This window comes from Argiope bruennichi, chromosome 4, assembly GCF_947563725.1.
Source record: "Argiope bruennichi chromosome 4, qqArgBrue1.1, whole genome shotgun sequence".
Classification (NCBI taxonomy): Eukaryota; Metazoa; Arthropoda; class Arachnida; order Araneae; family Araneidae; genus Argiope; species Argiope bruennichi.
The window spans coordinates 625,083-640,010 of NC_079154.1; the positions used below are offsets into that span (position 1 = coordinate 625,083).

Below are 14,928 nucleotides of genomic sequence, written 5' to 3' on the forward strand. Positions count from 1 at the left end.
GAAGGAAATTATAAATAGCAAAATGCATCTGCAGTGTTTACAAGATGAGCTCAACAGGTTTTTTTTTTTTTTTTTTTTTTTGCTTTACTCCACGCATTATGTCATTTCAGCACCAGTTTCATCCGGGATATACCACGGACATAACACTAAGATTGTTTTTTTTTTTTTACTAAATAAAGACAATACAAATTAAAATTCACTTGATAATAATCGCAATATTTAATAAGGAAACCCAGTGAATCAGTTTCCCAACTCCACCCACAGATCCTATTACGCCAATTTTTGTTTTATTTGAAAGTTCATGTGCTCTAGGTACGTCATCAAGGATCTTTCGCCGTTCCTCCAACTTCTCTTTTTTGAGTGAAATTTCATAATACACTATTTTACTGTGCATTCTCTGTGGAGAAAACAGACAACAGATCTCCTCAGCTGCAACCACAGAATCAATTTAGATCATTTTTATTTCATATGAAAGCTCATGGCCTCCGGATGCATCAGCAATACTTCGCTTTATTTCTATAACTTTTTATTTTCGGGAAAAGCAGAAAAAATATCATTCCGCACGAGTTCTGAATGTAATATCTCCACTGAGTTTACCAACGATAATCATGGTATCTTTTTAGAAATTTTTTCCTAAGAAGATTTACACACCCTATACATATTCTGATGACCCTCTAACATCTTCTTTTCCATTTCGAAAGATACTGCATAGTACAATTTTGATAGAACCCTTAACCTCAATAATTGGATCGATTTAGCCTATCTCCGCCGCCACTTCGAAAATCTCTCCGGTTTGAAGAATGGCAAACCATTCCGAATGTTGAGTCATTATTGTGAAAAAATAATTTATAATCCCAGTTCAGCTTTCTCCTACTCATATTCGTGCAATTACACTTTTGTTATTTTTTGTGATAAGATGTTGTTCATCAAAGTCGATTGGCACGACTAAATTAATCTTATTAACTACAGTCGCCTTCATCAATCATTCGAATAACGTTAATATAATCACGTTGGCCAATTTTAAGGAATAATAACATTATCAAAACTAATGAAGGAACTATTTTAATTTATGATTCCATAATATTGATAGAGCATTCTGATGAATTAAATTTGCTTGTAAATTCACAAAATTAATTGGCAACGAAAATTGCCAAAATCGATCCAATTGTTGAGGTTGGCGGCTAAGTTTTATTTTAAAATATCTATAAAAAATGAATGCGCAGAGGGCAGACGATATATCTAGGGTCTTTGAGATTTCATGTGAAATCAATTCATTAGATATTTTATTTAGTGTTTCTGACTGTGGAAATCTGAAGGGTTTTTTTTTTCTCTCACAGAAAATGTAAAATGAAATAGTGTTATATTGAAAATGAACGGTGGTTTAGAACAAGAGATCATTGATGAAGAATCTAAATATCATTGACTTTCCTATGAAACAAAAATTTGCGAAATCGGGGCAATGAATCTGGGTGAAAAACTGGTCAAATTAATGTATTGGTTATTATTATAAATACTAGCTGACTCGGCAAACGTTGTTCTGCCATATAAATTATTTCTAGTGAATATTTTGGTTGTTTAAAAAATAACGAGTGTATTGTAAGTGTGTGGGGATGGGATCTGTGGCAGAAAGAGGAATGGAGCGCTGTAGACGATGATCTCCAATAAAAACAAGAAAACACCAGCCATTCATTTTCTCAATGCAATGTATTTCATTAACGTAACGAACATATACATTGTTTGATCTCTTAAAAGTTAAACGTAAAGTGAAAAAAGTAATATATTTTTAATCCTAAAGTATAAAAATGAAATAAAGAAAATCAATATCCATTTCGAAGAGCAATTGAGTGTACGATATTTTTTGTGAGTCCGTCTTTAGCCAACACAAATAAGCTCGATGGTTTGCCCACGCGAGAACATGCCACCTGTGAAAAACATGTGTGCCCAAATCTAAGCCGCAAACAGACATCGTTTGGCCTTGCGACTTATTGACTGTCATTGCGAATGCCAACCTAATAGGAAATTGAACACGTTTGAATTCAATTGGCACGTCTGTGAGAATCATTGGAATTCGTAACAGCAAAACATGTTCGGCTCGGAATTTGCCATTGAAAATGGTGGCTTCGATAACGTTTTTCATCCATTTTTTAATGACCAATCGTGTGCCATTGCACAGCCTTGGTGGGTTCAAATTCCGAAGTAAAATAACCGGAGATCCAACTATCAGTCTTAGAAGGTGTGGTTACATGCCTGGTAAATCCAGTGAGTTCAAAAACTCTGTTGGATCATTTACAGCGTCATTAACATCGCAAACTGATCGATCATTTGTATGATACCAAGTCGCTTGGCAACGACTGATGTATCTTGAAGTCTAAATCGTCGACGTCCACATTTTTTGCTGCCAAAATGGCTCTTTCTGCCAGCCACACATGATTTATGTATTGTGTGCGTACATCGGGAAATATGCGGTCAATGAGAGCATTTTGCGAATCACCGATAGTGCAGAAATGAGTGGACAATTTTATGCATCCAATATTTTTATAGACAGCAACTTTTCCATCGCCGATATCTAACAATTGGTCCGAGAATGTGTCCAGATGGATCTTGTAGCAACGGACGCTCATGTTTATTTTTAGCTGGACTTTTTGAACATTGCACCACAGTGGCGATGATTTCAAGCAAGCGTTGATCTCATCAGCGTACGTCGAACGAGGAATGAAGGGAAGTATTTGTCTGAAATCCCCTGAAAGGAGAAACAGAGTAGTCAAAACTATTGCGAATAGTCAACGATTTTGTGTTGCTGTACAGCTCAATGCTGCTTCAGCAAGCATATCGTCCCAGTGATTGCCGTCTTCGAGCAAGCCAAGTGCAAGGCATGCATTTTTATATGTTGGATATTATTGCCTCTTCTCTTTACGTACATCTTGGAATGACAATGGGCCGGTGACATTAACTAACAGCAGCCGCAGGTAGACGCACTCCATCTGATGGGAGTAGGAGGGTGAACATTTGGGATTATAGGTATTTTTTGATGCCAAATAAAAAAAAATTGTCAAAAAAAGATAGAAAAAATTCTGGATAGGGACACCCTAATTACCTAGCGTTATGAAATATCCTTTCTCATATTTACCAAATACACATAAAAAATTTTTATAAAAATCGATCGAGCCGTTTCGGGAGAGTACGAACACAAACACCGTGACACGAAATTTTTATATATTAGATCATTATTAGAGAGATCTTTGACATGAAGATATATACTTTAGATGTAATGATTTTTGAAATACAACTGATCAACAAAACTGGTTAGTTAATAATTGAAATTAAAAACATGTTTTAGGTAAATATTTTCTTAATATCACAGAAAACATGTGTTATCATTTCTTCATTTCTATGCAGTAAATAATAAAGCATTATCTGTTGATTACAAAACGCCGTTTCTTCTCCTTTCAGAGTCACTGACATCGCGAAGAGGAACTACGACAAAGTGGAGTTGGTGATGGTATCCGAAAACAAATTATTCACTCTTAAGACGTAAGTGGCGGAATTTGTTTTCTGAATCTTGGTTTAACTATTGAATCCAAAGAATACCATTCAAACTCAATGATGTAAAAGAGCGGCAGAACCAAGTTTGAATGAATTCTAAAATATCGGAATTAACAATAAAAAATTAAAACAATCCATCTTTCTTATCGTCTGATTCACCTGGCGGATTTTCGGGAGTCAAGGGATAGAAGGAGAATCACGCCTTGAATAATTAAAACGCATTATTTGTCTAAAATAACACCTCTTGGCAGTATATTGTCCTCGTGATCTACCAGGTCATATGTCAGTGTAACGAAATCAATGCAAATTATTTTCCGGCAATATCCAAAATGCAAAATCTGCAACAACCGAAACCTGATGGTTGCACCTTTTCCCTCAATCGCGCGAATCAGTTGCTTTGTTCAATCACCCAAAGCCACACTCGGACAAAGAAAAAAAAGTACCCTTCCTATTCAAGTAGTTTTGGACGGAACAATCTCATTCGAATGGTATTGTAGTGCCGGCACGTATTACCTTCTGAGGCGTAACGGTAAAACTATCATGTCTCTTCCAAAAGATGCTGATATTTTAAAAGATAGGGTCCACGTTCGAGGACAAATATGGCGTCTATTATAACAATGATTTTTAACACCGGTTAGTTTGAGATCTATGCAGCACAGCATTTCTAAAATGTTGCACTTCATCTTAGAATTTCGTGCGTTGTTCACACAAAATGATGTGTCCCATTGCCTGTACAACGGCTGTTACACTCAATATTTGAGAAAAATCAGTCTTTCCCATTTGCATAACATTGAGAGAAGGGCCACTGAGAACTCCCACAGATCTCTCTACATGTCATCTGCAGATTTTTGTTGTTGCTATATGTAATTCAAAAGTGCAAAGTAAGCAACTTGTATCATTGATAATAACCGGATACATATGCTCACCTAATCAACAGAATAGTTATTGAATGCTGAATAGTGAAAAAAACAGATATTAAAAGATTAACCCAAACAGTATCGATTGAGATATTATACTTACAATGTAGAGTTGTATACATCAAAAATGACTGACAAAGGAGCGGTGAACTGATCAGTTTAGAGAGTGAGCTAACGATAAACCATTACTTATACTGACCGAGTCCTTGAAAAGATAAATGACTTTGAATGATTTATTATTTGCTACGCAGATATATTCTAAATATGCTTTGAAATAAACACGAGAAAGAGTAAAAGGGCTTTCCTCGAAATTTGAAGAACCGAGGAAGTCCATATTATTCAAAATGTATGCAGCAATTAAAGATAAAACTCTGTGTGCCCAATCCAAAAGGAGACTAGTTATAAGCAAAGAAAATTTAATAACAATGTTACAACCATAAATAATCACCATTCACATAGACTATACTGATCCCAGGGCGTAGAAAAGAAATGGGTGGCTTCAGTGTGCAAGTTCCGAGTTGCTGACAAATACTTGGACACCCTCTGTGCACAAACTTTGCCATAACCAAACTTTTTGCGGTTCATGTGATACAAAGTTCCTTTGCTTATCAGCAGTAATTTCCCGTGTGGAAGTTCGGCGATTCTTTCTTATGAGCTCTTCCCGGCTGAAAACTGTTGCTCACAACATTCACCTACCCGCGGCGAACAGCAAGACCCTTGACATTTGCGCCTCCAGTGGCATAATGCCGGCATTGAATAAGATGCAGCTCCCTGCGCACCTTTTTCATCCTACGAAAAATTTCTGAAGAATGCTGCCCTTCCACACGAAAAGAGTGACAAGTATTAATGCTGTCTGCTAGAATTCATCGTACAACGAATTGCAAAAATAACTCGTCAGAAATGTGAATATGGATGCGAGTCATTAACCGCGCATGTGCAATTGAAAATACCATCACACTATCTACAATCTGGAATTTCATACAATGCTTTTTTTCACCTGGGCACAAATTATATATCTCAAAAAGAGAAAGATTGATTCATTTAATAATCAATTACTAGCACTTCAAAAAATCAAAGTCTCCTGACTGTAAAATCCAAAATGTTAAATTTTTCTGACAACCATTAAAGGAAATTGCTCTACTGCTACTTTCGAAAGACATTTCTTAAAAGCTGTCCGTGAATCACAATTGAGTCGTCATTACACAAGAGGAAATATTCCAACTGCTCGCTTGAAATCTGAAACGCACGCAGATTGCGTAGCTGCGGCTGCCCCCTTGATTAAATGATCAGAGCCATAAAACATAGAAAAAAAGAGATGAATAGCAGCCATTTTGAATGTCCTAAAATCGGCATTTATTTAATGTCTTCATTCAAAGAAGAAATACCCCAATAAATTAATTTTGATCAATTGAAAATAGAAGTAATTATTTAATTAAAATAATTTAAAACGAAGCAATTCTAGTTTACTTAAGACAAGATGTCGTATGAGAACAAGAGAAATTAGATATTTTTTTAAAATTGGGTTTATTATCAAATTTATAAATTTTTAATCATTTTGTTCCCGGTTTGTAACATTCATAGTTATAAATGAAAAGTATTTTGATAAAAAATGAACGATGTTTTAAACACTCATCCTCTGATATTAATTTTTCTTTTTATTCTAGAACTTTATAATTTATTCATTTCAATATTTCAGTGAGTTGCAGGAACTAGAACAGCAAATGTTGGAGTGTCTGATGTGTTCGGAATTTTTGAAAACTTTGTCACCTGAGGTATGTTTCAGAATGATCTGGCCGAAACTGTTCTTAAATGAAAAGTAAAACCGATTTTTAAGCTTTTGCCGACGGATGCAAGGCATGATTCAAAACAAATATTTTTCAACAATTTCATTCATTTCTTTGCAATGCGGATGCAACGACTAAGCAAGTTTTATATCATGATAAGTCACGCAAAATACGTCTTTATAATTGTTTCGTATACAGTATATACTTTTTATACGGAGAGATTAGTTACGAAATTCCTTTCTGAATATGCCTGCCGCCATATTTATAGTAAGAATGGGCAACTGTGCAGGCGGGGTCACGCGGGCTGCGATTTTTCCTTCCTATTCGGACTATGCCCAAATCACTTATTGGTAAAACTCGGTGCGTCTTCTCTCCTAAATCCAGGTCAAGTCTTCGATTGCACTGGTGCGGCTGAGACGTCCATGAGTGGTGGAAATTCTGCTGCTTACAACTTGAGACATTGTTCGACAGAAGTTGGCCGGGCGAAAAAAATAACGAGACTACTTTAAGTGTCATACAAAATACCTTTAGTTTCCCTTTGGTTCCATTTTTTTTAAAGAGTGAAAAGTTCTAAAGGAAGGGAGGCATTTGTATCGTTCAAAAAATGCTTTAGGCTCTATAAATGACAGTGATACCTTTCAACTCCCAAATTAATTCTGATCAGCTTCTGTGCTTTCTGTTATTCAATCTTTAAACAATCCCATCTGAGTTATTGGCAGCCGGAAAGTGGCGGCAAGACAGTAAATTATCGGAGAATCCAACCCAAAACGTCACAATTAGTACTACTGCTCTACTTTCCAAAATTAAAAAAAAAAAAGATTAATTTACTCAATCTGAAAATTTGAAGGGGGGGGGACACACTCTCTACTTAGGTTAATGATCATCAAGATCTCTTTAGAATGAGAAAGTAAAGAAATTAAATGAAAAAGGAAAAGAAAAATGGGAGTAAAGAAATTTTTAGAACCGGAATGGAAAAACTAAAAAACAAAGGCTTAAGATGCACTTGGAACTGAAGGAAACCAAATACTAAAAACTAAAAAACACCACTATGAGAATAAGAAAAACAAAAAATTCAGATTCCTCTAAGATGAGTGCTAAGATTTCTGAGAATTCCAATTTTATTCGCGATGATGATTATTCTTTAATTTGGCGTCAATATGGCAGTGATAAAAAAACAATCAGTTTTCTGCTGTAGTAATGATTTATATATTTATATTCAGATTTTTTTTTTCATTGAGAAATAATGCTGACTGAAAAGTAAACAAGAAATTAAGCAAATAAAATAACGATTATATTAATGGGTTACATTCTTATAATAATGTGTTAAAAGCCGTGTTTTATTATTTAAATATGAATAAAGGAAAACATTTATGCCCCTCCCTAGTATTAAAAATTAAAAAATTTAATCATGCATTCATTTTTTATTGACTGAGGCCCTCTCCATATTCGTCGGCAGGGTCACAAATCCGAGGGCCGGCGACGAAAAAGATTACCTCACTATCAAAGTTTTGCTTTTATTAATGCGCCGTGCCAGAACTACACCAGTGCTATCTGGAGACCGAATTTTGAGACAAGGTCGGAACAGTAAGAACGGCGGCCCTTCCTCTTCGCGCCTTGCGATGCTGCATTTGGGTTTGGAGTGCATTGGGTCTGCTTATTCTTTGTAGAATCAAGCCTTGAATCCTCGGTCCCCTTACCACTAGGCCCCCCGCTGGCCCATGATGCATGTCTGTAAAATGATGATCAAAAACATTTTATTAAAATTGCTGAATTTGTGAATGATCAATATACATTCAGGGTAAGACATGCTCGGCTAGCATGAGAAGACATGTTTTTTTTAAAGGTTTTTTTAAGGTTTTTAGTTTTTCGCACCATGATTCCGGAATAAGCGATTATCCTATCCTCTAAACAACTAAATAAATGCAGTGTGCATAAGATTATTAAATGATCTTCTTTATAAAAGCCGTCCACTCATGTTTTATGATCAGTAAATTAAAATTTTCCAAATACTTTTCATGTTCTGTTTATTTAGGATAAGTTGGCTGTATATAGAATTGTTTAATGACTGAGCATCAAGCATTAAATTATTTTTTAAAACACTAGCCGACCCGGCAAACGTTGTTCTGCTATATAAATTAGAATAGTGAACATTTTCATTGTTAGTTTAAAAATAACGAATGTATTGTAAGTGTGTGGGGATGGGATCTATGACAGAAAGAGGAAGGGAGCGCTGTAGACGATGATCGCCGATAAGAACAAACAAAAAAAAACACCAACCATTCATTTTCTCAATACAATGTATTTCATTAACATAATGAACATATAGTACATCGTTTGATCTCTTAAAAGTTAAAAGTAAAGTGAAAAAAGTAATATATTTTTTATCCTAAAGTATAACAATGAAATAAAGAAAATCAATATTCATTTCGAAGAGCAATTGAGTGTACGATATTTTTTGTGAGTCCGTCTTTAGCCAACACAAATAAGCTCGATGGTTTGCCCACGCGAGAACATGCCACCTGAGAAAAACATGTGTGCCCAAATCTAAGCCTCAAACAGACATCGCTTGGCCTTGCGACTTGTTGATTGTCACTGCGAATTCCAATCTAATAGGAAATTGAACGCGTCTGAATTCAATTGGCACGTATGTGAGAATCACTGGAATTCGTGGCAGCAAAACATTTTCGGCTCGAAATTCGCCATTCAAAATGGTGGCTTCGATAACGTTTTTCGTCAATTTTTTTAAAGACCAATCGCGTGCCATTGCACAGCTGTGGTTTATTCGAATTCCGAAGTATAATAACCAGAGATCCAAATTTAGTCGTAGAAGGTGTGCTGACATGCCTGACAAATCCAGTGAGTTCAAAAACTCTGTTGGGAAATTTACAGCTTAGTTAGCATCGCAAACTGTATCGATCGATTTGTATGATACCAAGTCGCTTGGCAACGACTAATGTATCTTGAAGTTTAAATCGTCGACGTCCACATTTTTTGCTGCCAAAATGACTCTTTCTGCCAGCCACGCGTGATATATGTATTGTTTGCGTACATCGGGAAATATGCGGTCAATGAGAGCATTTTGTGAATCACCGATAGTGCAGAAATGAGTGGACAATTTTATACATAGACAGCAACTTTTCCATAGCCGACATCTAACAATTGGTCCGAGAATGTGTCAGCAGAAAGATCTTGTAGTATTTGGATGCGCATGTTTATTTTTATCTTGACTTTTTCAACATTACACAACAGTGGTGATGATTTCATGCAAGCGTTGATCTCATCGGCGTACGTTGAACGTGGAATGACGGGATAGGGACACCCTAATTACCTAGCGTTATGAAATATACTTTACGACCTATTCTCATACCTACCAAATATGCATAAAAAATTTCATAAAAATCGGTCGAGCCGCTTCGGACGAGTACGAACCCAAACACCGTGACACGAAATTTTTACATATTAGATTATTTTTTAACACTGAACTTTATATTAATATTTTTCAAAATTAAAATAAAAAAACGTAAACCATATTTTAAGTACTTTTCTATTCAATTTACTTTGAAATTTACTTAAAATACTTTGATAATAAAGTTTAATATCCATCATGCGTAAGAATTTACTTGTCAGCGATTTCCGAAAATAATATATATGTTAATTCTAAAGTTTTAAAAAATATACAATATTTACCAAAATTATATTTAAAAGTTACTTTTCTCGCTATTTCATACACGTGCGCATACCTCTGTGAGCGCACGCAGAATAATTACAAGAAACAGTTTCTTAAAATCGGTTGAGGGACGCTCTGGAGAAACAGAGGGCGCTCTCCCTCCCGCTTTACGACTGCAATGAAAATTTCAACATCAGTCAGGAAACTCGCATTTAAATTGAGTTCCCCATATTCTTTAAAAAATATTTTCTGATTACTATTTTTGAATTTTATAGTGTATGAAGTGTGTGTGTGTGTGGGGGGGGGTATTTTTCTACTTATCCCAATGAGATGGGGAACCAGAGTGAGCAAATGTTCTGTGGTAACATATTTATAAATTAATTTCTACACTTAAGTAAGTGATTAATTGAACGAAATTTTAAATACTAGTTTAAAATGTAAAATTTACGGAATATTTTCATGCACAGTATATATATTTTGTTTACAATAGTGCAATGATTTTAAAAAACTTAGGTGATATCCGACCCTCTAGTATTCGAAGGAACAGAATACAGTTTTAAATGCTGGCAATATATATATGGCAGGCGCTCAGAATACTATGAAATACAATAGTCCAGCTCTCACAGTGGCGGTTACAGTGATCAAATTTCGAAATTTACAAATAGCAACAACTATTGCTTTTTTATGGTAACGTAACCTTTAAAGTAAAGAATTTAAAATGGATTTGAAGCAACGGTCAGTGTTAGGCAAGAATGGAAACACAAACTCGAAAACAATTCATTAAAAATAGAAAAGTAATGGTAAGGAAAACATTTATATGTTTCAAAAATTTTAAACCTATCCGCGTCCCACATAGATGTCATATCCCCCGTCACACTTGTGGTAGAGGGTGCAAGGCATTACAGCATTTACTATATGAAGAGAAATGTAGAATCTCGCATCGGGTGGCCTCTTTCAAATCAGTACAGTTGAGGATTTGAGGTGTACACTTTGAGTTCCAGATATTCTTATCGATAGAAATCCACTGGTGCGAGAACGAGTCATCTTAGTGGCCATGATCCCCTCATTGTTGTGCTAACAAAAGTTTGGCAGAAGATCCTACATGAGAAGCATCGCTATCATGCACTTACAGGACATCCTCTTTTCGACAATCTTCCGTTTCCAGAATCTGCGTAGGCTCAAAACGGTGTGGGAATATGTGAAAAACAGCGCGTAGAATTTTATGAATCACAGAATTCGGCACACCAGTGAGCGCGAAACTCTCCGAGTGCGTTTGCGAGGCGATCTTCTCCTGCCATAGGATGCATCTCAACAGTCACAGATTATCATTGAGGGTAGTGTTTGTCATACACAAAATCAGTCTTCCAGTACAGTAGTCACCGGCGGCTTCTATGTTAAACAAGTAATGTCTGTGCGGCGCTTTGTCCATTCAGGTAATAAAACTTTACCATTTATCTGGGCTGTCTTCAAGAGGCGTGTCGTTTCCGTCCAAGAAGCTGAAAGCAAGACGAAGCATTCAAATGGCAGTGCGTATTTTTCACGCAGACGTGCCTGACGTCAGAGTTGGAAATCTCTTTACTTTCGCAACTTTTCTCTCTCTTCACTCAGGATCCATTTATGCCTTTTACTTTGATTATATTAAAGAGTGAATAAGTCAGAGGAAAATAGGAAAATTTTACATGAAATATTCATTGTGTAACTCAATTCTTACAGAATAAGTTGATTTTATTAACGGAAACAAAAAACAAAAAAAAATTACGAGAGGAAGTAAAAAAAACTAAATGTTTTTTGTTTCAGGTAAGATTTAACCTGGAAAGAAAAAGCTGATTAATAAATCCTAAATTCTAAGCCAAAGGCATATAAAAGAATACACCAAAAAAAAGTTTTATTATTCTGTAAAAGCTGACACTGAAACATATATTTCAATGAAACAAAAATTATTGAAATGTGCAACATTTTAAGGAATAAAATAAATGTTCGGAAACTTTTCTTGTGAGTCATTTCAAATTTGATGGCAAACAAATTTGTTTAAATATTAATAGACAGAATCTGAAGTCCTTCCTAAAAGAATCTGGCTATTTCGTGTTCGATAATATGTTCCAACTAACGACTTTCCGTCAAAAAAAAAAATGCTTACACTTTGCAAATTTGCTTCTCTCTGGTTGTACTTGGAATCTTAAACGAAAAATGATTATTCGTCTTTTTTCTTAAAGAAGAGCAATACATATCCCGATAATGTTGAAAGAAAATTCCTAAAATTTTCCTAATATCAAGACGGTTAAAAAAATTTCTGTAAACGAAAATACGATCTTGTAGGAAAGATGATGCTATGTTATGTTTGATAAAACATCTCATTAAATGCAAAATGATCCTATAAAAAAGAAAATCATAAAAATATTTTCAATTGATAAACGTTTTAAATTTTTTTCAGAGATATGAAAAAGAAGCTTTCCATATACGAAAAGGTAAGAACTTTTCAATGTAAAAAAAAGATTCGCAGTGTTTCAATTAACGCTATGGACTTGTCATTCCAACATATTTGAAATAACTTATGATTACAGATATTTTAAGTAGTAGAAAAAGGAAGAAAAAGCCCGTTACAATATTTTTGCATTTTTCGAATGATCAGTAGTTTTTCGGATGCTTTCCCCCTTTTCAATCTCTGGTCCGCGGATCATCGACAAAGTTCTGAAATTGAAAGGTCCATCAGGCTGTCTCTAGCTCAATGACTGACTTTATTTATGCCAAAATTCCATACTTCCGAGCTGGCATGAGGCTCTTCATTTTGGAAAAAAAATTACAACATAAATGTTTCAAGTCTTTTTTAACGCCAACCAAACATTTTGAAGGACAGAAACTCTGAGGTGTACGAAATAGCTTAAATCTCCCACTCGCAAGAAGTGAGTAATGATCTGATAAAAAAAAAAAAAGCCATTTTAGATTCTTTAACTACTAGAGGGATGTCACATTCATTCATTTTTTAATCCACATGAGACTAAAAAGGGTACCCAAAATATTTAAATGCATCCGAGAATTTTTGAGGGACAGATTTAAGAAAAGCTATGATTCGAAACACGAGTACGACGCATCGTGTAAAAACGAAGTCTTAACATGTGTCTAAGCAAACATCAATAATAGGTCTTGAACTTAATTATTATTTGGAAGATTGTTAGCGAGCTCATTGCAGATATGGCGGTCTTGCATTCTCGCGTTTATTTTTCTTCCAAATTGAAACCAACGAAACGTATTTGACATACCCGAGAGCAAAAAGTAACCTTATTTTCCATTTAGTTTCAGTTTCGTTCCGTAGTTCCGTACACTGGCATGCTGTGACATAAATATGCTATTATTTCTCCTGATCTGCGCTGTAAGAAACATGCTGGAACGATGGTAAATAAAGAAGCAAACATCTGAATGGAATGTACAGGAGGTAATGGAAGATGGGAATGACCTTTTAAGAGTTATGTATCGTGCGAAACAGAATAGGAACATCCCCAATTTCTTGCCGAAGAGGGCGGAGGAAGTCTCCTCACGGGCTCACTCTGACTCTGCTCTCCGCGGGAGAAAACTGCGGTTTCTCCCAAATAATCTCGTGAAACCAACACAATGCGACACGTTTTGTGCTACATGGTAGACCGGGTATAGATTTCGGACGCCATCTTGTCCCTTATGTCCCCCAAAGTATATCAGGAGGCTACAATATTGATGACAAGCCAGTGTGCCTCTGTTTGTTTCTGTCATCACATCCACTTTGATGAATTTGGCCCCAAGTCTGATAAAGACCTACTAGTTATAAAATACTGTTAAATTTTATCCATTTGTATTTTCGAGTGAGGGACTGAAGAATAGACAGTTCTTCCCACGGATGGATTTCTCAAAAGATCTTGATGTTCAGGTCATTCGCACCTTTGATTACCGTTTTCACAAATCCGCAGACAGAGGAACGAACCCTCTGTTCCATCAGATTCTGGAGGTCAGAATTTTTGATGATCACTCTAATTTCCTTATGGCGCACGAGAAAACTAAAAAAGAATTAATTGTATTTTATTGTGAGAAAAATATTTTTAGAATTTCCACTTCGATTCCTCAGCAGCCCTTTACCCTTGCCATAGCATTGGCTGGTTAAAAGTAATTATCAGTTTGAAACATTTGCAATCAAAACAATGCATTTGCACACTTTAATTTTTTTTTTTTTTTTTTTTTCGTTTTTGCAAGAGTTTCTAAGGAGCTTCGGGCCCACTTACAGTGACGAGCAGCGGGAATCTCTGCAGAAGTAAGAAACAAATCATTCTAAAACACAGATCCACCTGGCACCCCTCAACATGTTCTAATACTCTTTATTATCAATTTTTCATAGAGAAGTCCTGGAGGAACTGCTCGCTAAGTGGAAACTTGCCGTGAGTATCGCCCTCTATTCGCAATCATTTAATGCTAATTTTTTCTGAAGTTTCCAGTGAGAAAATGAATTGAGGAAGGCAAAAAAAAAAAAAAAAAAAATCAGAAGTAATGTGAAGCCGATAATAAAGATACGAACTCAAAATTTTTGCAAGCGATATATGCGGAACAATAAATTCTTGACTTAGCGCACGGTCATAACTGAACTATTGGTAAAGATTTGAAAATTGATATTTTTAAGATTAAATGAAGCTAAAACGAGTGAAAAAAAAATGTAAGCATCCTTCTTCTCTACTTCTTCGGGAGATTTCTGCTTCCGCATACAAACTCTGTATTACAAGCAGGGTTCATCTGGCAGCGAACTCTTTCATTATCACGATGTGAAAGTTTGTACGACGCCTGTAAAATGAATCTGAAATCTCTACTCATAAGAGAAAATGCATGAGTATGCGTGTTGACATTCTACAGGAAAAACCATTTGACTTAGAACTCCACATAACAGAACATATATAGTTTAGATGGTTAGAAATTGAAATTTTGGAGCTGTTTTTTAAAAAATTTTAACTATAATTTTAATTAATTATTAGTCACCTTTGACGACCAGCTGATTCGCCAAGAGTAA

General features: G+C 35.5%; 1 protein-coding gene across 2 annotated transcripts in view; it reads left to right on the plus strand.

Annotated features, from left to right (window-relative positions):
- Nucleotides 1-14,928, plus strand: part of LOC129966879 (uncharacterized) — a 59,669-nt gene that overhangs the window by 17,474 nt on the left and 27,267 nt on the right. Inside the window, exons 5-9 of one of the 2 annotated variants that reach the window (XM_056081484.1) lie at nucleotides 3,451-3,531; nucleotides 6,157-6,232; nucleotides 12,343-12,376; nucleotides 14,127-14,184; nucleotides 14,269-14,308. In XM_056081484.1, the coding sequence (XP_055937459.1) occupies nucleotides 3,451-3,531; nucleotides 6,157-6,232; nucleotides 12,343-12,376; nucleotides 14,127-14,184; nucleotides 14,269-14,308 (289 nt within the window). The remainder of the gene's footprint in view (nucleotides 1-3,450; nucleotides 3,532-6,156; nucleotides 6,233-12,342; nucleotides 12,377-14,126; nucleotides 14,185-14,268; nucleotides 14,309-14,928) is intronic. The other variant, XM_056081485.1, reaches the window with a different exon arrangement.